This window comes from Ziziphus jujuba, chromosome 9 (assembly GCF_031755915.1).
Source record: "Ziziphus jujuba cultivar Dongzao chromosome 9, ASM3175591v1".
In the NCBI taxonomy this organism is placed as follows: domain Eukaryota; kingdom Viridiplantae; phylum Streptophyta; class Magnoliopsida; order Rosales; family Rhamnaceae; genus Ziziphus; species Ziziphus jujuba.
In genome coordinates this window covers 2,929,004-2,953,566 of record NC_083387.1, presented here as the reverse complement: position 1 = coordinate 2,953,566, position 24,563 = coordinate 2,929,004, and the positions used below count along the sequence as shown (strand labels likewise).

The 24,563-nt window shown below is 34.7% G+C and overlaps 4 protein-coding genes and 1 long non-coding RNA gene across 7 annotated transcripts; 3 read left to right on the top strand and 2 right to left on the bottom strand.

Moving 5' to 3' along the window:
• The first annotated feature begins 1,830 nt into the window (after positions 1–1,830).
• On the top strand, positions 1,831–5,509 carry LOC107426424 (uncharacterized). Its single transcript, XM_048481425.2, has 5 exons — positions 1,831–2,061; positions 2,309–2,386; positions 4,521–4,692; positions 4,911–5,000; positions 5,162–5,509. Exons 1-5 carry the CDS (start codon positions 1,966–1,968, stop codon positions 5,308–5,310), a joined length of 585 nt encoding a protein of 194 aa, XP_048337382.2. The 5' UTR covers positions 1,831–1,965; the 3' UTR covers positions 5,311–5,509.
• A 631-nt stretch (positions 5,510–6,140) lies between these two features.
• On the top strand, positions 6,141–11,196 carry LOC107426413 (preprotein translocase subunit SCY2, chloroplastic). Of its 2 annotated transcripts, none has more exons than XM_060811563.1 (13): positions 6,141–6,387; positions 6,472–6,981; positions 7,095–7,183; positions 7,392–7,471; positions 7,597–7,686; positions 7,808–7,899; positions 8,002–8,089; positions 8,495–8,632; positions 8,920–9,036; positions 9,229–9,358; positions 9,831–9,954; positions 10,090–10,196; positions 10,406–11,196. In XM_060811563.1, the coding sequence occupies exons 1-13, from the start codon at positions 6,315–6,317 to the stop codon at positions 10,493–10,495; spliced, it is 1,728 nt and encodes a 575-aa protein (XP_060667546.1). In that variant the 5' UTR covers positions 6,141–6,314; the 3' UTR covers positions 10,496–11,196. The 2 variants fall into 2 exon arrangements, with proteins under 2 accessions (XP_060667546.1, XP_015892088.2); XM_016036602.4 differs by having other exon boundaries at positions 6,143–6,387; positions 8,002–8,085; positions 8,491–8,632.
• A 4,182-nt stretch (positions 11,197–15,378) lies between these two features.
• On the bottom strand, positions 15,379–16,460 carry LOC112492778 (uncharacterized). Its single transcript, XM_060820112.1, has 4 exons — positions 16,368–16,460; positions 16,168–16,296; positions 15,810–16,066; positions 15,379–15,707 (listed from the first exon to the last, which is right to left on the bottom strand). The coding sequence occupies exons 1-4, from the start codon at positions 16,458–16,460 to the stop codon at positions 15,569–15,571; spliced, it is 618 nt and encodes a 205-aa protein (XP_060676095.1). The 3' UTR covers positions 15,379–15,568.
• A 2,828-nt stretch (positions 16,461–19,288) lies between these two features.
• Positions 19,289–21,549, bottom strand: LOC132799541 (uncharacterized). The gene is made up of 2 exons (XR_009634253.1): positions 21,294–21,549; positions 19,289–19,583 (listed from the first exon to the last, which is right to left on the bottom strand). It is a non-coding gene; the product is annotated as an uncharacterized LOC132799541 (long non-coding RNA).
• Positions 21,550–21,812: 263 nt separating this feature from the next.
• LOC107426419 (uncharacterized) lies at positions 21,813–24,448 on the top strand. Of its 2 annotated transcripts, none has more exons than XR_001582199.4 (7): positions 21,813–22,028; positions 22,307–22,364; positions 22,433–22,735; positions 22,823–22,871; positions 23,066–23,137; positions 23,716–23,843; positions 24,089–24,448. XR_001582199.4 is itself a non-coding variant. In XM_016036607.4 (7 exons), the coding sequence occupies exons 1-7, from the start codon at positions 21,883–21,885 to the stop codon at positions 24,144–24,146; spliced, it is 837 nt and encodes a 278-aa protein (XP_015892093.1). In that variant the 5' UTR covers positions 21,814–21,882; the 3' UTR covers positions 24,147–24,447. The 2 variants fall into 2 exon arrangements, 1 of the variants encoding a protein (XP_015892093.1); XM_016036607.4 differs by having other exon boundaries at positions 21,814–22,028; positions 23,066–23,160; positions 24,089–24,447.
• The last annotated feature ends 115 nt before the right edge of the window (positions 24,449–24,563 follow it).

Below are 24,563 nucleotides of genomic sequence, written 5' to 3'. Positions count from 1 at the left end.
TGTATGGATGTATATTTCAGGTATTAAAAAAATCAAGCATACATAAGCAAGTGAAAAAAAAAGAAAAGGTAAAGAATTTGGATCCAGAAAGTAAAACCCAGATCAACAGGTCCAAATTTCAAAAAAAAATTTATATTTTTTATTAACATATTATACTAATAAAGGACGGGCTTCCTTCAACCAAACATTATCAGGTGATTGGAGAGTTGGTATGGTGGTTAAGAAGAAGGAAGCACTGTCCGCTGCATACATACATATGGCTTAGTATTAACTTTTGTAGCAATTTAAAATTCTGACAATATATATAATTAACAAATACATATAAAATTTCAAAAAGAACAAATAAAAAAAGCGCTTAAAATAAAAATAATACTCAAAAGTTATGGAGCTAGCAGGATACCACGAGAGCGTTACGTGAAGAATAACTGCAACAACCAAAGAAGGGAATAGGAAGAGGGGTTTACCGAATCCACACCACCACAACCTAACCCCAAATCCACGTCCACATGACTTTCTTTCATACATATTCTAAACGACTAGAACATTCATTACTTTTATCAGTAAACTACCCTGAACCCGTTCTGGATTTTTTTGGTGAATACCTGAACCCGTTATGATATATATTTGGCTACTGGTTATTCCTATTTTCCAAGGAAAATGACCTATATCTCCCCCTTTCATACATAATTGATCTTTTCCTTACAAAATCCATTCACTTTTGTTACAAGCAAATGAATTACCTATAGATTTGGATATTTTTTGTTTGTAAACTAAAAAATCCGAGTGATTGTAGCATGACTATGAGCATCCAAAACCTAAATTAAGCAAATTATTGCAAAATTGTTTTTCTTGTTTTCGAGAGTTTTATATATTGGTTCTTGAAAGCCAATAATCATCTTGACTTTCCATCATAATGTTTGAATATTAACAAGCAAAATTCCAAAATTTAAAAGTAGTGCATATTAACTACTTAATCTATGTAATAAGTCCGAGATGAGCTTAAAAATTGTAACCGAATGTATTCGGTCGTGATAGATCTAAAAATTGTAATTGGATTCTACCTGAACATGGGATTAAAAATGTTGACCCCCAAAAAAAAAAAAATTATCCAAATTAGGTGCTGAAACAAGGGCTTCAAAATCAAACAATCTTTTGTTATCGGACTTCATTTATTGAAGATAATTTGGTAATTAGACACAATAGAACCTATAAACCGATGCAAAATGCCTAACGTGGTTTAGTGCCTAAATTTAGTTTCTTATCAAGGTCAAACACACACACTCACACACACACACATATATCGTTGTATTATACCGAGGTCAAGTAGAAAATTTAAATTGTTAAAAGAGTTTATTATAAACTATAATACGCTCATCATAAAAAAAAAAATAATAATAACTAATTGTATAGGCTCGATGTGAAATTATGATACACCTGCAATGCTAGATGAAGCTAAATGGACTCTCTAATTTTGTTAAAAATTTCAAATAATAATATAATTATTAGATCATAAATTTTAATAAAGTAAAATTTATAAATTTTAAAAAATATATAATATGTTACAGTATTTTTCAAATTCAAAACATTATTAATTTAACATAAAAGTAAGTCAACACCATTTCAATGATTTTGGAATTGTTTCCAATTTAAAGAAGGTAAAATTGATACGCATCTTAACAATTGAATTTATTGCATTTACTTACATAAAATAGTAAAATCAAATTTAGTTAAAATTATTATATTATTTTTATACAAAAATTTATTGTATTGACCTGCATAAAAATGGTAGGAAAATAAATTGTATATCTGATGTGACTCTCTCTCTCTCTCTCTCTCTCCAAGTTAACTATTTAGTTTTGTTGCAGTTTAAAAGTTGGAGCTCGTAAACCCCCCCATCTTTCATTCTGTCTGGGTTCCAAAACAAGAAAAGCAAGTGAAATAAAACCCCCTCTCTCTCTCTCTCTCATGGCGGCGGATCAGAAAGGAGAGGTCGGTTTTTATTTTGAAGGAGGGAGGTCGTGGCTACCTTCTCAAGTTCTAAACGAGACATGCGATGCAAAGGTCTGATCATCTTCACCTCTCTCTCTCTCTGTGCTTCTCTAAAGAAAATTCGGTTTCGGTTTCGGTTTTGTAATTGTTCGGTTTTATCACAATTTGCTGTGTTCTGAACAATTTTACTAATATTATTTTTTTGATGAATAATTTTACGTCCAAAATTACGAATAACAGTAATCTCATAATCTCAGTCGATTCATTTCACTAACTCTTTTTTTTTTTTTTTTTAAATTTTCATTTATATATTCTTCAGGCAAATTTCAGGCCATTCCATAAACACCGTCACTACGCTCATCGCCGTTTTAGATTGCCAGCCGAATCACTTCCACCGGTACTTTTATTTTTATTTTATTTTTTTTGTTTTTTGAAATCATGACTTCCAGACTTCCAGTGGATACTTGAATTTGTTTTATTTGAATATATGCTTGTGAGAGGCAAGAGCTTCACATAATAAAATTAATTTTTATGCACTATAATGAATATATATGAATTCACTAGGAACTATTAATTTCGGTAATTCTAGTTGGTTAGGGTTTTGTTACCTGAATTTGAAGACTCAGGTGGTTACGTTTTTGACATGATTTATGGAATGGTTGATTATAAATTTTTAAGGAATACTTGATACCGTAAGTGTTTAGCTTAAGAATGCAATGTGTGTGTGTGTGCGCGCGCGCGCGTGCATATATATATATATATATATACACATTAGGCGTCCTGTTTTCTTCCCTTATTTTCATTATAATTTGGCCTTGCATCTATTTTCATGATAATTATTGGTATGGATTGTGATTAAAGAAAAAAGAACCTGTGATTGAAGTTATTGGAATTTTAAAGATGTTTGCACTTTTCAAATCATTTTCAATATTTAATCATTTATTTACTCTTTTCATTTTTATATATACATATACTAATGTAAATCTTAAAAACTTATGTTTTAAGAGTTACGCAGGGGTATTGATGTATAAATATTGATTTTTAAGATTAAGAAGATTTTAAATATTTGAGGATGATTCTACCTTTTGACTTTGGTAGACGAAAATTTAGAAAAATGTATGATATGCATATATGTGTTTTAGAGATGCGAATTGTTTTTATTTCTTTTAATCTACAAACAGCATTATTGGAGAATTCTTAATTTAATTTATTCGTTCTCTATAACTGCCTCCTGACTTTCAGTGTAAGCTTATTTGGTAAAAATGTGGTGTATCTATCTGTCACTTGCCTTTTATTGCTTTTGTTGAGTGTGGGAATTTTAAGTATTGGTGACAAATTTTGACGAATATTTGATGGAATTTAGGATTTTATTTTTATTTTTTTTATTTTTATTGCTTTACTTTCTGCTGGCTGATAATCCCTTAGCAAGCTGTTATTCAATGATTTTTCGGAGAGAATTCCCTGTTATCCAGGAAATGCATATATTTTGCTGCGTTCCATGGTTTGTAATTTAAATGACAAAAACGGATGAGGTAGTTAAAAAATTCTTTACAGAAAAAATAAATAATCAAAATAATAATTTATCTATTAATTAATCGGGTATATAATATTTTTCAAAAATCAATCCATAAGAAAAATTTAGCATTAGAAGATTACTATATTATATATTTGGCTTAAAATGTGTAAAGGGAAATTGTCGTCATCGCTCATGTGACATGTTAATATTGTTGATATTACTTATTCGGATATTAATGATTAATTTTCAAAATCCTAAACGAATCTGGGACATGTCATTGGGTAATCGTATATTTATTTTTAATTATTAGCTATGTTAAAATTTTAAGTATAAAACAAGCTGATATCTGTGGTTCAAAATCATCGGGCCCAAATTGTTAATTACCTGTATACTTGAAAATGTACCAAAAAAAAGTTTCTCCTTGAAGTGATTAGTGACTTGTTGAGCTGTTTGTTTGCTGAAGTGGAAAACTAAAGATTAGAGACTCGGATTTGTTTTAGTAGTATAAACTTTAGAAAGTAGAAACCACGTAATGCATTATTTTAGTAAAATTGTTTAAGTATAAATGTATAATTAAGTAGTCTTTGGGGTTTTAGGTGTCATGAAATTGAAGTATGGGCAATTTCGATTAATGTCTCCGAACCATTTGGTGCAAGTTATTGGTGTAGAGGTTGCTTTAGGTGGACCGTCTATCTGCCACATTAGTTAATATATAGTGTAGGTTATGGTGGAACTAATATTTGATTAGTATCTTGTATCTTACTTCTTAGCTAAGAAAACAAAATCCTCAACATGGAAAGATATTCCTATACAATCCAAAAGGATAATCTCTTACACGCATCTACAACTTTCTTGTCATTTTCAAAAATGTGTTTGAATCATCTTATATATTATTTTATTTCCTTAACCATCATCTTTCTATATATTTTTTTTTTCCCTCAACGTAAGAGAGCACAAGTTTAAATACTGAGATGGTAATATCTTATTTAATTCATTAAAATATATGACTCATCAGAACGCAAAATCAAGTCCAAGATCACATCAGAGACCGAAGATTGCCCAAAATTGGGCTTCTGGAGGAACAGGAATGCAAGCTATATTTCTAGATTCAGGCCAAAAATCATGTGGCACTGGGGTTTTCCTTCCACAGAGAGCAGGCACAAACTTCCCTCCAAGCAAGAAGCCTGGTATGTACAAAAATACCCAAATATAATATTGGGCCACATGGAGAGTTTGATAGGGAGGAAAAAAAAAAAAAAAAAAAAAAACCTCATCAGTTTTATCAAACAGATAATATATTTATATATATACATATACATATATATTATATTACAAATTGATATTATTAATTAGGCCATTAGAAGCATCTTGCAACTGAATTTTCTAATTAGCTATGACCATGCAGGTTGTGCTCCCGTACTCCTCCCGTCTCGTGTGGTTCAAGCTCTGAACCTAAACGTGCATGCATTGGGCCTACAAGTTTCACCTCGAAAAGGTCCATTCCGTCTCTATATAAAATATAAATTACTCAATTTCATCTTACAAATAGCTTTCTCATCCTCATAATACAATATTTATCACTAAAAATTTTAGCCAAAAAAAAAAAAAAAAAAACAATATTTATCACTAACAATTTTATTTTTATTTTTCTTGCAGATCCTAAAAGTAACCGAAAAGGTGGAGATTGTATTTCAGTAAAAAATAAAAAGGGCAAGGACGTGCCATCATCACCACAATGCTGCGTCGTTTCACAGAGCCGAAATTCTTCCCCCGAGTTGTTTCTTCCAAAAGAATGGACTTATTAGCTTCTTAAATGGGAAAGTAAAGCAGTTAAATACCATAAAATCCAGAAACAAAAAAGTCAATAATATTGGTTGTGCTAAATATTGAGCTTGATCATGTAATGTAAATTTGAATAATACCATAATCGATCGCTTTTCGTTTGTGCTTTAACTTGTTATTTATTTATTAATTGATGCTTGCATTTGTAAGATCACCATGAAGGTTAATGCTGCAAGATCCACTACCTAATTGTCGGCATGTAGAGAAAAAGCCTCAACTAACAAGATTCATAACATCGATCTTTCAATGACGTGTTATATACTTCAATTTCAAATTTGGTTAAACCTGTATGACTTAAAGTGACGATAATTGACCTCTTTTTCATATAACACATGATAATTAGTCTTCGAAAAAAATAAATTACTAAGAATCAGCTATCTTCATGCATAACAACAAACAAAGTACAAAACAAAACAAGTGACTAAAATAATTAGAAATTATCATGTTAACTAATTGAAATTTTACATTTTAGTTATCTAAATTTATAAAATTTATCGATTCTTTGGAACCCATTTAATAAAATTTTGTTATATTCATTAATTAAATTTTAAAAGATGATGTATTAATAGTTATTATATAGTTATTGTTTATATTTTCTGCACCAAACACGTAATTATTACCTCACAATGTATTTACTGCCTATTTCTCATCCTCTTTATATCTTATAATAGAAAATTTTATTTAGATATCACATTTTCTTGAATACGACTAACCAATGGCATACAAAATAAAAAAAAGATTCTTTTAAACGACAAATCGTTTTTTATCACATCAAGCACGACGGGATTCAAGGCTGCGTTTAACTTCGTCAGAGTGGAAAGCGTAGATACACGAAGCCTGTAGAAGACGATTCGACTTTCCAACCGTTAAAGATGAGCCTGGGAAATTTTTCCCTAAAAGCATTTTAAAGCTTTGAAAAAAGACAGAGAGTGGCGCTGCTTCCCTCCCAATCTCTCAAAGTCCCGCCATGGAGGCCACTCTTCTCAGCTCGAATAGCTTCCAACCACGACCTATGTCCCCAATGCCAAAGAAGATTAAAGGTCAGTTTTCAATTTCTATGGTGGAATTGGACATGGAAGAAGCTATTTGTTGTAACTTATGTGCTATTTGTGGACTTGTTTCAGGTTCTGATTTCCAATCTTATCGTCCAATTTTAGAGGGAAACTTTCTTTCTCGTCGAACAGATTTCTTAGAATTTAGCAGAAAAAATTCCATGTCTATAAGCAGACCCTTTATTTCAAGAACGAATAGGAGATTCTCCACTGGTTGCTCAAATCAGTTTCTTGGGGATTATATGAATGTCGAGGGTACCTCTGCAAAATCTCCAAGTATTGAAATTAGCTCACCCAGCCCAAACGACGGCACAGATATTCTCACTTCAAACGACAGTAACAATATCGAGACCCCGCTTTCGGGGCCTAAAATGTTTAGAAATAGGTTTCTGAATTTTGTTCGTATTGGGTCTGTCCTAGATAATGCTGCTGAGTCGTTTTTCAAGAGTGAGATACGCCGGAGGTTGTTTGTGACAGCAGTGTTAATTGTAATTAGCCGTGTTGGGTATTTTATTCCTCTCCCTGGATTTGATAGAAGGTTGATACCTCAAGATTATCTCAGCTTTGCCTCTGGGTCCGTTGGTAAGCTGCTGCTGATGAACTTGGTATCTACCATGTGTATAGTTTTTTCTGTTTTTAAATTTTGTTGATAATTATTATTTGTGTAGTCTCATTATTCATGTTGATTCTGGCAGATGAACTTGGCGATTTCGGATCGGAGCTCAAACTTTCCCTTTTCCAACTTGGTATCAGTCCTCAGATAATAGCATCAATCATCATGCAGGTTTAGTGCTTTCCTATATTTATAATGCTTTTTCCTTTTCGTTTCCTTTTTGGACTTGCTGTAATGCTTGCTTGCTTGTACAAATTGATATAAATCTATTCCCCCTTCTTTTGGTTGGGGTGCCATTAGTAGGTTGGGAAAAAACTGAAAGAATTATCGGGTTTGTTGGATGGTTTATGATTGCTAATACCACGAACTTGATGTTCAGGTGCTTTGTCATGTTGTTCCCTCATTAGTAAAGCTGCGGAAAGAAGGCTTAGATGGACACGAGAAGATTAAAAGTTATATGTGTGTCTAGTTTTTCCTATCGAGCAGTGAGCCAAGTTCTTGCTACATAATGTTGCAGCCCATTATATTTTTGACCAATGTTATCTTGAGACTGGAAAACCATCATTTCTTTTTACCTTTTGTAGATGGTGGCTGTCACTTGGCTTTGCAATATTGGAGGCTCTCATAGTTTCTTGTTATTCACTTCCATATTCAATCTATGTGGCTGGTCACAGGTAATGTTGTAAAGAGTAACTTTTTAAATTGATAATCACGGGACTTTTAGTTATTCAATTCAGATTTGAAACATTTATTTCTGTATGGCAATTTAAAATCAAAAGTTTAGTAATATTGCAGAGTCAAGCATGTGATTTTGACTAGTCTTTTACTGGTCTGTGGTGCGATGACAATTACGTGGATCTGTGACACCATCTCAGAATCTGGATTCGGTATTCCTTAATTTAATATCCTTGCTAAGGCTTGTATGTTTTGTTATGTCATTTGTACGTGCTGTCTTCCTTTTTAACTCTTGACTCTTATGCATATTTCAGGTCAAGGTTCGTCTCTAATTATATGTGTGGGTATATTGACGGGCTACACAGAAACGTTATACAATATGTTGTCTCGACTCTCAGGCATGTGACATTTCCCCTCTCTACTTAGCACTTAATAGCACAAATAAATAAGGGGAGGAATTCTTAAGATCATAGGTATATGCAGTGATTTATTATTAACAGCACCTGTTACTACACAGTAAGTATACCTTTTCAATCCTTGACAAACATGCCAATAATTATATTTGTAGTTCGTGCTTTAGGAAATTGCTACAAATACACTTTTTAGTTTTGGAATATGAGGTTGTTTTGCATGCTGGAATAGATAGGATGAGAACATTGGACTAGATAGGACAAGTTATGAAGTGTCTGGAGTGACAATAGACTGTAATCTGAGTTGAATATGCTCTTTTCTTTTAAGTTACTTAAAGTAATCTATGTGTGTGTTTGTGAATTGATGGTGAGGCTTTTTGATATATATTGCAGGGAGTGCTATGAGTTGGTTTCCCTATCTACTTGCTGTTTTAGGTGTTTTCACTATAGTCACTATGTGGGCTGTTGTGGTAACTGAAGGTTGCAGGAAAATAAAACTGCAGTACTATGGTTTTAAACTGGCTTCTGCTTCAAGGTGATACCTTCTTCTGCTACTTAGGTGCCTTTTGATCCTTTCTTGAAATAAACTGCAGTTTATATTAGTCTATAAAGAAGCCTTTACTCTTATTCCTCACTATGCTTTATAATGAAGATTGGCTGTTTATCATACACCCAATATGAAATTTTAGGTTTTGTTGTAAAAGCACTGAATTTTGGCTTTAACTAACAGTTTGAGGAGTGTGTGCTGTATGTGATACAGCTTTTATTTTTCTGGATAATGGTTTTCACTGATACATCTTTGGGTTTCTTTGTTTTGGACAGAGATGATTCCCCAATTACTGAGGTCGAACCCTATATCCCATTTAATATTAATCCAGCTGGAATGCAGCCTGTTCTCACAACTACTTATCTCTTGGCATTTCCAAGCATTCTTGCAAGGTTTGCATCAACAACTATAATTTAGATACTCATTTTATATTATTATGTGGATTTACTTTAAAGCAAGAGGTCTTTTTGCGTGCGGAAAAGTTGGAACCTCCTTTCATTCTGTTGATTCCATAGGCAACAATGTTCTGTCACATTTATAAGATTTACCCTTGTAATATACTCTGATACATTGTTTATTTGCAGTATTCTTGGTTCACCTTTCTGGGAGCACGTTAAGGAGATATTGAATCCTGAAACGTCTATTGGTGCTGAACCTTGGGTGTACTATTTGATATATGCATTCTTTGTCTTTTTGTTCAATATATTTGACATCGTAAGTTTTATCTGAACTTCATATATAGTTGTTCTCATTTTTTATCATGAAGATTCTTTTCTCATGGTTATGAATAATAAACATATACTGTTGTTCCAAATGACCTTTGATTGTCTTGGAATAGTTTCAATACTGATAGAATTAGAGCAACCCTCATGTAAATGTGAAATTGGGTTCAGATTCTTACCTTTTAGGGGGAAACATAATATGACCATGATCAACATGCAATGGCATGAGTTTGTGATACTTCTAAACTTAAATGGAAAAATAGAACCTGACTTTTTAAATGTGTAGAAAGAAAAGGGTAGCTTGCTAAAGTTCAAATTACTTCTTACACTCAATACAGCTAAAGATTTTATATTAATCTATCTTAACTTCATTGATTTTATGGTTATTACTGTACCTTTGGCTGCCAACATATGTGATTCCTTTTTCTATTTTGCTATTTTTTTAATAATTAATTCTTCATCAGGCCAACTTGCCAAAGGAAATAGCTGATTACTTAAATAAGATGGGTGCCAGGATACCAAACATCAAACCTGGGAAGGCTACCATTGAATACCTCACTAAGATTCAGGCATCGACTCGTTTCTGGGGTACAGTGTTATGATAATTATTTGAAATTATTTTTTTCTTCTGGAACTTGTAAGGTTGTGTTTTAACCCATTCCATGATGAAGGGTAGTTGTTTTGTTTTTGGTTTTTGACTCCACGGTGGTGGAAATCATGCAGGAGGTCTATTGTTAAGTATCCTGGCAACAACATCTACCATACTTGATCATTATTTACGCCGTATCAATGCAGGATTTGCAATTGGGTTTACGTCAGTCTTGATCATTGTAAGTACAGTACCGTACCAGTTGTATCTTTATAAGTGTAGTAATGTGTAGTACTGTTTGTTGTGTCAATTTTCTTAATGGGTTGTTTGTTATTGTTAGTCCAAGATTGGTCTATAGCCCTGTGCATTAATAATATTTTCCTATCAAGTGGTTCACGACCACTGATAAATTCTGCAATTCACTTACTGGGTTCTGAATGTTCTGTCCAGGTGGGCTCAATTATTGAACTCAGAAGATCATATCAAGCATATAATGTAATGCCAAGTTTAAGCAAAGCGCTAAGGCGGTATGGTGCATAACTTCTGAAGAGGTGTTGCTCCTCATGAGAGTTGTGCTTTGACTATGAACTTTAAAGAAGTTTTGCCTCTTGTAATATTAGCATGTTACAACAAGTCTATCTTTCCATTCCTCCCTGCCAGTGCAAGGATTATCTGAATGATGACTGTTAATTGGCGACAAATGTTGATGAAAATACTTCCTCCAGAGGAAAGGCTCATGGCGTCCCACAACGATTTTTGGATTGCTGAGGTCTACTAGAGCAGCCACTGCTGCTAATATGAAAGTATATTAGTTGGGCAGTAGCGCTGTCGAAAGCCTCATCTGGGACATGGTGTCTGGGGTGGTTGTGGCTTGGGGGAGGGGGAGGTTGGGGTTCAGTGTAGTTGTGAACCAGCACTGCTGCTCTGGAGCTTTACCATTTTTTTGTTTTTTTTTAATTTCTTGGTAATTAGGAGTTTTGCCATTAAGCCTCTATATTGTGATCCATGTAAATGCAAAATTGTAGTGCGAAATCAAATGTATGATAGGATAGGATAGGATGAATGGGATAGACAGCAAAATTCTTAGTTTTTGGTACCCTTTTTGCCACTAAAAATGTGCCCTATTTTCTACTAGAGGACTATATACCAAGTTTGTCATGTGATAATTACATGTTTCGTTGTGGCAAATTTAATCCAGAAACAAAAATAGAAATGTGAAATCTTCTGGTTGGTCTACAAAATTGGTTGTCGTCATTTTATGTGGTAATCGTAAGCTTTTGCTACGCTTTCAAATTTTAAGAAATTAGGGTAAGAAAATAATGCAAGATTTCCTCCCTTTTTTGTTTTTGGATTTTTTTTTTTTTTTGAAATTTAATTTAATGTACTATTCCACCGTCGAAGATGTTTATAAACCAAACCTGGAACTTTGGAGCCGGACCGTTTTGGGCCTTGACATATGTATTATTAAGGGTTTTTTCGATAAATAGCCACTTTACAATTGTATTTTAGAAAAATAGCAAAATTTTTTTTTTTTTTAAAACTAGCCACCTTGGGACAAAAATACCCTTGATAAAATTGAAAATTACGCAAAAGGTTTTTTTTACACCCTTTCCTTTTTTCTACACAGCCGTTCGTTCGTGGGGGTGGGGTTTCTACAAACTGTTCGTGGGGTTTCTCTAAACTCTTTACATCTCATCGCCTCTCATTCTCATTTTTTTGTATTTTCTCATATCTCAAACTAAAATCAGGTAAAAATTTTATCTTTTTTCTTATTAGATGAAAGTAAGGAAATATGTATTTTTTTTGTTTTTTCTCTTTCTCTTTTTTCTTGTAAGTTTTATTAGTTTAGGGTTTTTTAAGCTTTTTATTTGATATGGGTATGCAAGAAATTGATTTATGAGATGTTATATGTGATTTTAAAGATACTTAGGTGGCATATGGTTTGAAAATGGGAGAAATTTTTGTGTAAAACTGAAAAATCGCGAAAAACAGTAAAAACGGAGGAAATTTGGCGAAAAAGATGAATTTCCGCCAATTTCCTCCAGTTTGTCAGTTTTCGCAAATTTCCGCCAGTTTTCCGCCAATTTTCCGCCAGTAGGAAAAAGCTATATTTGGCCCGAAAAAAAAAACAGAATCAACTTTTTTAATACAGTTAATATGTTTGTTTAATATTATTCAAAATTTTATATATTTATTGATTTAGTTTAACGTTATTCATTTAATTTTGTAGTAAAATGGAAGATGATGACATTGTAATTGCGGTTTTATACAATGGAACATTGGTACAAAATGATAGTGGTGATTGGGAATATCGAAATGGTAAAAATGTAATGGTTTCCGTCGGCAAGAGATGCACAAAATCAGAGTTAGAGGATGAGATTTTCAATTCTATTGAGATAGATCGAAATGAATATTTGCTAAAGCTAAAATGGATATATGGACGATGTGCAGAAAAGTTGGATCCTACAGAAATACGATGTGATAGGGATGTGAAATGCTTTCTTCAAGAAGTGAGGAATGGAGGGATGACAATGATGCGGCCTCCATTGTATGTTGAGGTGATTTCAAAAGTTGAACATGTATGTAGAAATGTTCATCAAACAGCATTTGCTTCGGATAGTGGGAGTAATCTTCATTCTTTTTCTTGTCCTCCAATTGGCAATCGTCTACCACAAGCTTCCGGTACTGAACCAATTCAGGCTACATCTCAGGAAATTATGGTTCAAGAAACTCAGTTTAGAGATCAAGTTGATGTTCATGGGGGGGCCTGGACATCATTTAACATTCACGAAGGAGTTGATGTTGGAGGTGACTATGCTGAACGGTTTCCTAACGACGAGGAGTATGAGTAGTTGCATCATATTGATCATGATGAGAATTACAATGCAGCAGGGGATGATGTTGGTCATAATGATGTAGATTTTGATCATGAGTTGCCGGATAATGATAATGATATGCATCCTGAAATGAACAATGAAGGAGTTGATGATGTTAGGGTTCATCGTGCTACAAGTGACCACATATCATCGAGCAACAGAAATGGTTTTATGGCCATATTTTCGTCAAAGTTCACTGCCTGTGAGAGCATAGTAGTTGGACAATTATTTCGCAACAAACGTGACCTACAGAATAAACTGAGTATCTATTGCATGCGAGAAAATAAGGAGTTCAAGGTGACACGATCAACTACACAACGGTATGAGGTTGTATGCTTGGAAAATACTTGTAAATGGCGACTACGTGCAACCACATTTAAAAATGGAGAAATATTTGTTGTGAGAATTTTTGATAATGTACACAGTTGCTCGTTAGATATCGTGCATCGAGAACACAAGCAAGCCAGTAGCCGGGTTATCGGGCAATGTATCAAATCTAAATATGAAGGTATTGCACGTGTTTACAAACCCAAAGAAATTCAACATGATTTTTTGCAGAAATATGGGGTGAATATAAGCTACAACAAAGCATGGAGAGGTAAAGAGTATGCACTTAACAGTGTTAGGGGATCTCCAGAGGAGAATTTTGCTAAGTTACCTGCCTACTGTTTTGAGTTAGTGTCGAAGAACCCTGGGACTGTTACACGTATCAAAACAGACGATAATAACAATTTTGTATATTTCTTTATGGCGATTGGAGCAAGCATTAGGGGATTTAAATCCCACATAAGACCCGTATTGGCTGTTGATGCAACTACATTGAAAGGGAAATACAAAGGGTACATGTATATTGCATCGGGCATGGATGGCAATAAGCAAATATATCCTTTGGCTTTCGGCATTGGAGATGGAGAGAACGAGCAAGCATATACATGGTTTTTCCAAAACCTGAAGGATGCCATCGGAGATTTTCCAGATTTGGTGTTTGTGAGTGATAGACACCCCGCTATTGAAAGGGCATTACGCAAAGTTTTTCCCAATGCATACCATGCGTTGTGCACGTACCATATAAGCAGAAATATTAAAGCAAATGGACATGCGAAAGATGAATCAATAATACAATGTTTCATGCTCGCAGCTAGTGCATATTTGGTTGAAGATTTTGAGTTTTATATGGGGCAAATTGAGGCAAAAAACAGTAGGGCTGCCCAGTACATTCGATCATGTGACCCTACAAGGTGGGCACGTTCTCTTTGTCCATGTAGAAGGTACACTATCATGACCACCAATATTGCAGAAAGCTTGAATGGCATTCTGCTAGATGCTAGAGAGATGCCAATAGTAGCATTAATAGAGCACATACGGGATTTACTGCAAAGGTGGTTTTATGAGCGACGTACTGCAGGTGCAAAATTGACAAAGCCTGTGACTAACCATATGAAAGAGCAACTCAAACTACGAAATTTGGAGTCCATCGGACTACGTGTGAAAGCCATTAATATGCATGAATTTCTTGTGGAAGGTGGGAGTTTGAGGGGTACAGTTAATCTCCAATCAAAAACATGCTCATGCAAAGTCTTCGATCTTGATCAATATCCTTGTGATCATTGTATTGCCGCTTGCAGAGACCGAAAAATTGCTCCTTATGGCATGTGTTCTCATTACTACACCGCGGATGCATATCGTGCAGCTTATGCTGAGTCCATTTATCCTTTGTTAGATGAAAAACAGTGGCATGTCCCGGATGACGTGGCAAGTCGCATTGTTCTTCCACCAAGATGGACACGTAGGCGAGCCGGTAGACCGAGGATGCAACGCATACCATCCGAAGGTGAAGATGTTATTGGACGTAGATGTAGCCGATGCGGTGGTGTTGGACATTATAGGCAGAGATGTACGAATCCATTGTCTTATGCTTCGAATTAGAAAGTTTTAATTTAGTGTTATGGTTTAATATGTTTTGATAATTATTTCATATCTTTTTTTTTTTTTGAATTTAATCTTAAATGAAAAGATGCTTTCTGGAATTGATTTTCAATCTTTAGTTTACATATCATTTTATGAAATGTCCAAATGATTTTGAAAATAAAAACAAACATATATCAATTTTATTTTTATTTAAAATGGTTATTGATTTTAAATGTCACTACATTTTTTGTTAATTCCATCTTCATCTTATATAATATTTGTCTCCACTCCCAATTTTTTTTTACCCTACTATTAACTTATATAATCTATTAGAAATTGATTTTCCAAGTGGAGGAAATTAGTTTCTAATAGGAGTAAAAATTATTCAACGATTTCCGCTTGGAGGAAATGTTTTCCAACAGGAGAAAACTATTTCCGCTTGGAGGAAAATTTTTCCACCTGACGGAAATTTATCAAGAGGCTTCAATTTTTCTTCATATGGGATTTCCGACTGGAGGAATGTTTTTCCTCCATTTTTCCTCCAGTAGGAAAATTTTTCGGCCTATAGGAAATATTTCCGACAAGCGGAATATTTTTTAAAATTTGCAATTGAGCTCTTAAGTCGTTTGTGCATAACGGAATTCTAATAAATAAACATGGCACATTTCCTATAAGGTCAATTACTTATCCTTACATCAATACCACATTGTTATCTTTGTTAAATGAACATTATAAGCCACCATTATATTTACAATTAAAAGTCAAATATAATAAATAATATGCATCTATAAACATGAAAAAAGGAAAGAAAAAAGCATCACCACGCAGCTCATATGCTAAGTTCTTTGTTATAAACCTCATATGCATACTTCTTCCTAAAGAACTCCATGTTATCTTGTGTGAATGTCAATGGTAATGTAGCATGTAAGAATTCGATGGTCTTGAGTGTAAATATGCCACAGTCACCACTACAAAAACAAACAATTATTATAACATATATTAGTATTATTAGAACCATATTCAATAGTTAATATTTATTCAACAAACATGTAAGTATTAAGAGGTTTTACCCGTTACTTTGCTGAGGGGTATTTTGTGCCAATTCACATGTAAACTCGTCAACGGAGTCTACAAGATCCGGCCGCTGCTCATAAAAGGATGCAGACCGCAGTAAATATGGTAACATTATGCATAATTTCTGGAAATAAATTTGTCCCTTGTATCGGTTACCAGCCTTATCTGAATCATATACAGTCATGCGATGCTCTTTTAAGTCCACGTGCCCTACCACCCAATGTATGTTGCGCTTGTTTAGTGGAATCAACAACTGTCAATACATTACAGAATTTCAGTTAGCACAATAAATAAAGGAAGGCACATGAATAAATGAATAGTTAACATTACACAATTTGGACATGTATATATTACATGATTTACGTATTTCCATGGCTTGGACTCCTTCATTCGAATCCCCAGCACATATTCTTGCATTGCGTATGAGAATTGGAACTTAGATGGATTGTCGATGAACTTTCCATGACATTGCTCAATGTATACCTACAACAAAATAATTTATTAGTTATCTAAAATCACAATAGCCACATATAGGACACCTGGCCGTTACTTACCCAAAATCCTCCATCTAGCACCTCAAAACTAGGATAAAAAATATCAGGAAATTGATTGGCACGTACACGAAATAGGTAAGGCAGGACTTCCATATGCTGCATTGAAAGACGAGTTAATTTTAAATTACATCCATGCAGTTGAACAACTATCTATGGAATTTATCAAATTATAAAATAAAAATCTTGATCGAAAAATACTTACATCGTGATTCAGCCACTTCTCACTGTTTATAAGCAACTGGAAAAAGTCTTTATCCGCAGTCAAAATGTCCATATCAACCTTTGATGCCCAACCAGACTTCATAAATTTGTCAAAATTTTTTACAAGTCGCGTAGGTACTGGTTTGTATGGGTCGAACTTCAAAGTAGACGATGCACCAGGTAAAGTGCGCTGTAGTTTTTTCCGCAAGCCTTCGACACTATAAGGAGTTGTAATAGCTGCTGCCGCCTTCCTATCCCTCCTCCCAATATCTATGTTTTGCTTAGCAGCTGCTACCTTTCTTGCACGTCTCCCAGTAGGAAACTTTGATGGAGACACTTTCTCAATAATCGTAACACTTGGTCCTGCATCATCGTCAACATATGGCTGTGACTATCTATCAACGGGGGTCGCATCGGGACCATACTCTTCTTTATTTTCATCCCCTTGAACGTCCATCCCATCTCCCAACCCGTCAGCACTAACTCCCACTCCTTGGTGCTTCATTAACTTATCAAGCTTGGTGTCCAAACTTGCAAACTCTCTAAGCATGGCGATTCGTAAATCCTTAACGTCTTGCCGTACACTAGCCACTTCGCCTTCAAGGATTGTTAATCTCTCTCTCAAAGGTACCTAAAAGAAATAATAATTATTAATACTTGCAATAATGAAAAAAAGATAAACATTCATACAATTTATTCAAACCTCATCATGGGATGGAGTCGTTGGAGGTTGGGATGGAGTCGATGGTTCAACATGAACATGAACAGCAACTCCTGCAGTCGATGAAGAAGGCTGGTCTGTCGGCTTATGTCCCATTCGCCGCCTCCCTCCTTTTCCCATAATTTCCACAGACGCCTCTTTCCGTTTCTTACTTATTCCACTTCTTGTAAGTGGAATACCTTCATCTTTTTCATCATGACTTGCCTGTGGTGGCTTGTCTCGAACAGCAGGTGCAACATTGTATGGAGTACTGTCATGATGTACATCCAATGCCAAGTTGCCGATATATGCATGCTCAACTTCAGTCACATTCATTAAGCCATGAACGGGATACTGCAAAAGACAAAAGGGATTATAATCAAGTGATTAGCAAGTAATACTAATATTCATACAAATACTGCAAAAGTGTATAAATAATATTATTATGTTGGAATGTATATTTATATATATATATATATATATTTGTACATATAAGTGGAAGAACTCATAGACTTACATCACGATGATCGAAGAGTTCAGTGGCCTTCTCAAATCTTGGCACTTGTGAAAAATGCCAATTAAGAATTCAAGGGAATGCCATGTCCGGCAACTTCTTTCCGAATGCTTGACCCAATGAAGGAATTGTCTCAAAACCCCAAATCTGTCAAACAATTAATTAGTAATGAATAAGTAACGAAATACACACCATACATACAAGTGTAACAAACTTTAAATAATAGTGTAACAAACTTACCATGAAAGCCAAAGGAAACCCACAAAGACTATAACTCTTTGACTTGTTTAAAGCGATGGACTCTCTATGCTCAAAAGCACTCTTCAATGATCTAATGGTGGTAGTATACGATAAAGTACCCCATGGATAGTCATTGAAGTACTCTAAATCGTCCACCATCTCCAAGTGATTATGAGGTGCGGTGGCCATGCTTTCTTTGCCTAGAAGAACCGTCTCTAGGAAATATAATAAAGCCAACTTCAATCTATCATCGTCGGCTTCATCATTGTCTTGACACTGTGCAGTCAGGAAAGCTTCGGTTATCTCCGAATTAGTGACCTTTCGCTTTCCGCCAAAATACGTGTCACTAATACGAGTAGAGATGTTAACCTGCCTATTGGGTTCGTAACCAAACCGTAGACCTGTAATTATGGTGAAGTCTCTCTGTGTAAATCTAGCACCACGCCCTCCAAAATTGAATACCATAGAGTCCTTGTCGTCGCAAACACATTGCCTATATAGCATGCTGTTGACGATGTGACCACTAAATTGTATCTCGTTGGCCTTCAAAAAGTGGCCAAAACAGCTATCCTCAAACTTCTTTATTTGGGTTGGAGTCAGCTTGAACTTAATATCCGACACGGCTTTCCAGAAGTTCGATCTACAATTAACCTTTGCCCTCGATATCTCCGAGTCCCAAAACCTTCGTTGGTAATCTAAATCCATTTATCTGCAAATCAAATACAACAAAACATAACAGATGGAGGAAACGTTTTTTTCGACACGAGAAAACCCTGAAGGACAATTTTTCCGCCTGGAGGAAAACATTTCCTCCAGGAGGAAAACATTTTCCGCCTGGAGGAAAACATTTTCCTCCAGGAGGAAAACATTTTCCGCCTGGAGGAAAATTTTTTCCTCCAGGAGTAAAAAAATTCCCGCCAGAAGAAAAAAAAAAGGAAATATTTTCCTCGGGTTGGAAAATTTTCCAGAACCAAAATAACATACACCTAATGGGATTTGTGCAACAATATAATGAAAATGGCTAAAGAATATTTTCAAACCAGCGCATAATACATTATACATTAGTAGTGTACATTATATATTGCTTCCTACGGATAACCCATAGATATATATATATTATGGTTTCACATTCAAACCTCCCATTAAATTCAAACAAAAACACAACTTCATAATAGTTTTAATTTCACATTTCACATTCTAACCATGCAACACAAACATTTCTGTCACACCAAATAACAGAATATTATAAGCATAGCGCATAATGACAAGGTTCAAAATTGTAAAACTCATTCAATACAGCACAACTAAAGGTTTTCAGATAAGTTCGTTACATTAAAGCGAAATTAGTTTGCAAAATATTTTCTATGTTGTACAGAGAAGCAACTTACATTAATGGGGGACAAACCACCACCAATGCTTCTCTATCTATTTATATATATCTCTCTCTCTTTATCTATCTCTGTGAGTGTATGTGTAATTTTCTCAGTTTGCACTTGTAACTCCACGATCGCAAATTTTGTGCTTCAATTTTCTGCTCAGTCCATCAGTTGCTCCTCCAATGCTGAAAGAAATAGAAAATCAATATTAGTAACCATGCAGCAATCAAATTTGTTCAAGCTGAAATGCAAGAAATCCAAACTTAAAAAGCTTCAAAACTCAACAATGACTTCTCACCAAACACCCATCTAAAACCACATGCAAGGTTCCCATCGGATAGAGAAGCCAACAAAGAGTGATATTGATTTGTACCAACAAAATGGAAGCAATAATTTTTTTTCTTCTCTCAAACTTGAAAGTGAAAGGAGATTGATTTTCAAAATATCATCTAGCTTCTACACCTTTAAAAACCATGACATGTACAATGAACTTAGAAATGAGAGACTCCCTCAAAACTTGACTGCAACAATGATCATAACTAATTTGATTGAAGTTCAAATTCTAAACACAAATCAACCAAAATTGTTCAAGTAATAGGAACACTTATTTGTGTTGCATGCTCAAATAATGGTAGTTAATAAGCTAATAAAGTGGAAAGATGTAATCTGGTCAGCACATACAGTGATCCATGCTAATAAAAAGAACGAATATTTATAAGATAAGCACTGTCATTAAAATCATAATCATCAACCTCACTTTCACATAGGATTTCAAAAAAGGAAAAATCTCAATTTCACATAAATCGATGGTAACAACAATCAAGATAGTTTTCCAGTCAAATCATAGACCCCAAACTACATTTCCAGCAATTGGCATTGAAACCCTCTAGAATGCATGAATGGGTCCCAAATGGGACCTGTATGCACATACAATGCAGATTTAGTCCACTGAATAAATGCAGAGACAAAGGAACCAGGGAAAAACAAAACAAGAATTGAAGAACTGAGAATAGCTGTGTCCAAGTAAAATAAAATAACCCTTCGACAAAAAATGTCAGTGCTAAAAAATCACGCAGGCATAGATTGGTTAAGTAAATTTGAGTACCAAGCTTTATGCCAAGACACTAAAAAATTTATATAAGGGATCTATTATTCTTTTACCAACAAAGGTAATTTTCTTCTTCATCTTGATACTGAGTTATCAGGAACAGGGCAAAAGCATGCATTATATCTCAATTGGTACAAAATCTTCAAATAATCATACAATTATATAATTATATATATATATATATATATAGCTTAAATGAGACGAGACCCAAACTATATGTATAATGTTCTGTACACCAAAACTAGGTCCAAACAATTTATGTGGTAAATCAGACAAGTAGACATGATGAATTATCTCCTATATCTGTTATTTTCTTTCTCGGACCTTAGGAAATATGATTTCAGAGGGTGCGTTTGGCATATATAATGGACTCTCTGTATGATAGAAATATGAAATTATGCCCTAACTCTCTCTCTCTCTCTCTCTCTCTCTATTTCTATTTCTCTTTCTGTTTTGGAAAATTATATGAAAGCTGAGGACAGTGGGGGAAGCTGCACGCACCCAAAAAGAATGCTCTGCTATTTGACTCGGAATGCAATGCCCTAACTCTCTCTCTCTCTCTCTCTCTATTTCTATTTCTCTTTCTGTTCTGGAAAATTATATGAAAGCTGAGGACAGTGGGGGAAGCTGCACGCACCCAAAAAGAATGCTCTGCTATTTGACTCGGAATGCAAGCAATAGTGAGCTATGGCACACTTTCTGTGTACTTGAAGATTTTAAGCAAACAAGAAGAAGAAAAAAAATGTTAAAGTTGTTGGAAGCACCGGTGCTTTCAGAGAAAGGTTACCTTACAGCTATGGCAACGGCTAGCCCCTGGTAGGAGGACGATGACGGCGAACGGCATTATAGTGGTGCGAGGACGATTACGGCGGCAAACGATATGGAAGGCGTTGCCTTTTGTGTGTCTCCTCTATCTCTGGTACTCTCAATCAAACGACTCTTGCCGACACAACAATGGACGAGGACGATGCCGGCGAATGGGAGACGAATGTCGGTGAAAATGGTGACCGGGATGGTAATTTTTGAAATGCCCTAGCTGTGTTTTCAAAGGGAAAGTAAAATAAACAAAACCGAAACCAAAAAAAATAAAAGGCCTTTTGATAGAGAAAAGAACAAAAAAAAAATAAAAATAAAAAATATAAATAAGGGTACTTTAGTCCAAACAGGTAAAATGTTGGTTAATTTTTAAAAAAATAAAAAAATTTACTATTTTTCTGAAATGCAATTGTAAAGTGACTATTTATCGAAAAAAAACTTTATTATTAATTTCGTTTCGGCCCAGTCATTTTATTAAATATTATTTTTTTCTGAAAAATGTTCGCGGAACTCCATTTTAAATCAGATATCTGTGGCGGTGTTTTTGGGACCAAAGTGAAATGAAAGAAATGGAAGGGGAACGCAGCTCGGAGATGGATTGCACGGTAATTGAGAGCCCTACAGAATCTCTGGATGGCTCTGTCATCTTCCACGCCATCAATGAAATTTCTGGATTTGTGCTCTACATGCATCAGCAAATCCCTTCGTAAGTTGCTATTTCCTGTTATTATTATTATTATATATATATATTTTTTATTTTAAAAAAAAAGTTCTTCCTGTTTGGTTTCTCGGAAAATGCGGGAAAATACATCGTAAAAATGGGCTGTGTATGTTCACAGACTTATTTTGCCCTATCTCGACCAATTTCCCCTACCTTCTTCTCAACCTCAAATTTCCAAAACGAAAACGAATTCCCTTTTTCAATTTACGCAAAAGTTCCCATTTTTTTTTTTCCCAATTTAATATGGCTTAGTTTTCACACAGAATGTTGCAGGATATCAGTTTCGAATATGATACACTGTGTACAGACTACAAGGACTTGGTACGTTAAAGTAATCAGAGGTTTTTTTCGCTTATTTAATATTTTCACTAAAGAATTCGAGATTTCAGGAAATGGGTCGTGTAGAAATCCAAGAGAAAGCATCGTTGCGAAGAAAACATGGTAGCAAAATGAGAGAGGTGAAGCAGGGAATTAGAAGACTAGAGAAGTTGATGCGGGCGGTTTCTGATTTCCAAAATGCTGTTAAGCTGGTGATCAATGAGGTTCCTAACATCCAAGGGGTCATTTTGGTTCTGGGAGCGAGTCCATTGCGACCTCAACATGTTTATGATTTGTGCTTTTCGCACGGTAAGTTGCCGGGCGGTGCACAAGATTTCACCAAAAGCAGAGCTGCAGAAGTGCTCTCAAGAAAGGTCCCTCACTGCTATTTCTGCTTCCATTTTAATTAACAAGCTTATTCTGAAGTTTTTATCTTATATATATGCATTTTTCTTTAACAGGCTATTCGGGCACTGATCTCAAAGGGTGCTGGGTCTGGTTCTTATCCAGGTATTTTTTTTTTTAAAAAAATAAAATAAAAAAATCATGCTTTCTCTAATAAATTGATCTGTTTAGAAGTTTAGTTAGTCTCATCCTTCTCCAAGTTCTTCTTCTTCTTTTTTTTTTTTTTTTTCCCACCAGCCTTAAAGAATAAATGAAATTCATGTTTAAATGTTCCTTTTTCTTGTTTTGAACTTTGGCAGGAGCTTCTAAATTGTTTCTATTGGTTAAAGCCCCCTCTTCATTCAATCTGCCCCTTCATTTTCTTCCTAAGCGTGAGTTTAGATACAGCAAAAAGGTGATGGCAGAAATTACACAGACGATATGCCTTGAACGTTTTGTCAATGTCTCAAGATATGCCTGTTTTTGTTAGCATTAGGAGTTTGTTTGCATCCTTCTAGATATCGAAATTTATGGGGAGTGACTCAATTAAATAAATGGAAGTCACACAGCTAGTAACATTTCCTACCTTTGTACATCATGAAATTATATTATTATGTTTTGGAATGGAAGAACACTACAAACATGGGCTTTGAACATGGAGCCTGCTTCATGCAGTTAAGTAATAAAGATGATAACTACATTATATAGACCAAATTCCATTTGCTTTCAATGATGTGAGAGGAGGGAGAGAGACTTGTATAGTTATTGGATTTGTCATATTGATGATAGGGTTACTTACATAGTGCAGTATGTGTTATATCTATCTATTCATATTCCATGTTCTTGCAGTATGCATTCTCCATTAATGGTTTCACAGAGAATGTCTTGATTATGGTTTTCATGCATAGTAATAGTTATAGGTATTACATAATCAGTTATATAGAACTCAAACAACGAATTATTCTTGCAGATTGTGCCTTTAAGAGTACAGTTCAAGTGCAGAACCCAAGTTGGTCTGGAAATGGATGCTGCTGACCTTGCGTCTCAAACTGGCAGCTCCATTAGTTTAGTCCAGTCTACTCAAAATGAATTCATTTGGTATGAATCTATGGATGCCTTAAAAGTTTTCGAACAATGAGGTCTTATTGTGCGTCTATTATCTCTTTCCACTTGGAGTATGTCCAATTTGCTCTTCCGTGTTACTTGATGGTTTATCCAGCACAAATTTAGCAGTTGGGACATCCCATTCCTATCTATCTCACTCCAATTGCTGGTTTTTGAGTTGATATTTGTTGCTTGCCTTTCTAGTAGTAATACCTGAGTGATCTCTGGCTTTGTTACAGGTTCCAATGTCGGCATGTAATTAAGGGCCTAGCATTCAACACGGAAACGGAAGAATGAGAAACAACCCACGGCTAGCCATATAGAATAGGTTTTTTTTTTTTATTATTTTTTTTTATTTTTTATTTTTTCTTTTCCCCCCTTAAAAATGTATTTTAATTGTCTACTGCACATCATTAGCAGGATCATTTTACCTGTAAATCCTGCTTTTTAGTTTGTAGGTAGGATTGCCCTGTAAGAGCAGAAGCATTTTCCTTTTTCTTAATTCTAAAGTTCAGTACCAAAAATAGACGTATTTTGTGATTAAGAAAATATGTATATTGCCAGCAAAGAATGGTCATATTCTCGTTAATGTTCATTTATAATTTGCTTGTCTTTTTTTCCGTCCATTATTTAGTATTGTGTAACATTTTTGTACGGCTGTATCATGACTAACTCTAACTGGTTCATCATCTTAGGGGAGAATTAAAGATAACT